The 2,069-nt window shown below is 46.1% G+C and overlaps 1 protein-coding gene across 1 annotated transcript in view; it reads left to right on the forward strand.

Moving 5' to 3' along the window:
- The first annotated feature begins 298 nt into the window (after positions 1-298).
- SHH (sonic hedgehog signaling molecule) overlaps positions 299-2,069 on the forward strand; it is a 10,453-nt gene continuing 8,682 nt past the window's right edge. Inside the window, exon 1 of the mRNA XM_085317716.1 lies at positions 299-835. Coding sequence (XP_085173842.1) covers positions 527-835 — 309 coding nt within the window. The 5' untranslated portion in view covers positions 299-526. The remainder of the gene's footprint in view (positions 836-2,069) is intronic.

A 2,069-nucleotide genomic window follows, 5' to 3' on the forward strand; every position in this document is an offset into this window, starting at 1 on the left:
TTTTTTCCTCCACAGAGGCATCTGTTACTCTTGCTGACAAATGTACCATTCTGCCAAGAAAGTTTTTTTTAAAAAAAAAACAGCATGTAATTGATGTTATCCCAAGAAAGCGCAATCTCCACCCCTTTCAGCTCCAAGCCCTTCAGGTAAAAGGGGAAAAAAATCTTTCAAGAATTTGTTGCCTTTTTGAGGGTTAAAACATCAGAAGACAAGCTTGTCTCGCCTTGGCCAATCAGGACTCGGCCCTGGCAGCTATAATATAGAACTAAAGGCAGACTCCTCTCACAAGCGTCTTGCTTTGCTACCATTAAAATCAGACCCTTTTTTGTCTCTCGATTGCTGTCTCCCGACCAAACTCCGATGTGTTCCGTTATCAGCGACCTAAAGGCTGCCATTCCAGCACCTGTCTTGCTAGGGATCGGTGGATAGTACACGATTCAGAAAGCAGACAAGGACATAGGAGGCGAGAGAGCTCTAGAGAGACAGCCAGGGATAGGCACAGAGAGCTTTGAAGTAATTGGATTCAATGGACGAAATGCTGCTGTTGACAAGAATTCTCTTGGTGGGCTTCATCTGCGCTCTTTTAGTCTCCTCTGGGCTGACTTGTGGACCAGGCAGGGGCATTGGAAAAAGGAGGCACCCCAAAAAGCTGACCCCTTTAGCCTATAAGCAGTTTATTCCCAATGTGGCAGAGAAGACCCTAGGGGCCAGTGGAAGATATGAAGGGAAGATCACAAGAAACTCCGAGAGATTTAAAGAACTAACCCCAAATTACAACCCTGACATTATTTTTAAGGATGAAGAGAACACGGGAGCTGACAGACTGATGACTCAGGTAGAGCCACAGAGATACCTGTATTTGTGTTTGTTAACCTCTCTGAGCAATCCTAAAGGACGCATCTGTCTTAGTATTTTTGAAAGACCCCCCTTTCCCTCTCCCCCTCCTCCTCCTGCCCCCAAAACTCGGCTAGATTCCCCCATTGAATGTAAATACCATCTATCCAGACAAGTTCGCAGGGGCTGTAGCTGGAGCTATCTATATATTTGGTGGGGGATCTATGTAATACTTACAGTCATAACCGTGCCATGGCGTTCCTTGTAACTTGGTTAGAGATTGCTGTTTGCATTTGTCCCCAAGGATGCACTTTGATCAAACGAATTGCATACAGCTCAGAGGACCCCAAGCGTATAGTGACCGCCAGGCCACTCACTCGTTATTACAAGCGTGGTCCTCGGTTGATACAACTGCTGACTTTATATTTTATTTCATTTCATTTCTTTTTTTGTTGCATTTCATTTTATCCTTCATTATTTTTTCCTTGCGATCATAGTCTAAATTTAGTAGGCATGCAATCGTGCACTCACAAAAGGCAGCTGAAGCCGGATCGACCATTCCTCTCCTGATTCCGTATTATATAGCTCGTATTGCAATACCATCATTTGCAATTGTGCCCATCAGAGCGTAAATATATTGATATTTCTTTAAGGATGCTCGCCACCAATGCTCTGGTACTTCCATATGGGAGGGACTTGCAACTTATCAGCATTGCATCACCTTCTGTTTTAAAAAATCTGATGGCACAAGGTTTACAACTGGGTAAATATTGGATCTCGGGTGGAATCAGATTGCGGAACCATTTTATGAAAAAAAAAAAGGAAAGAAAGAAAGAAAACCCTCTCAGAGAGTCACCTCATAATTATTATTCATGCTCACCAGAGAGCTCGGTGAAGTCAATTGCTCTGCCAATCCCGGAGTTTCTGAAACTACATGCAATCTAGACACTGGAAATGGGTTTCCTCCAAATATAGGTCAGCAGCGCTTTTTTAATATTAATACATTTAAGCCCCACCTTCAACGCTAGAACAGAACTCGCCTGGAAGGACTAGGCGGGGAGTGGGGACGGGGGGGGAATTTCCCAAACTCTCCCCGCTCCCTCGGCCTGCTTTTCCGCACGTTTGCCGGCTCTCCCGGGGCGAGGGACCCGGCGGCGCCACCATCTCCTCCGACCACCTTAAATCGCCGCGTACCTAGGAGCGGCGCGGCGCGCCTCTGCCAGGGAGCCGCGCCA

Source organism: Rhea americana, unplaced genomic scaffold, assembly GCF_003343005.1.
Source record: "Rhea americana isolate MKP2758 unplaced genomic scaffold, rheAme1 scaffold_50, whole genome shotgun sequence".
In the NCBI taxonomy this organism is placed as follows: Eukaryota; Metazoa; Chordata; class Aves; order Rheiformes; family Rheidae; genus Rhea; species Rhea americana.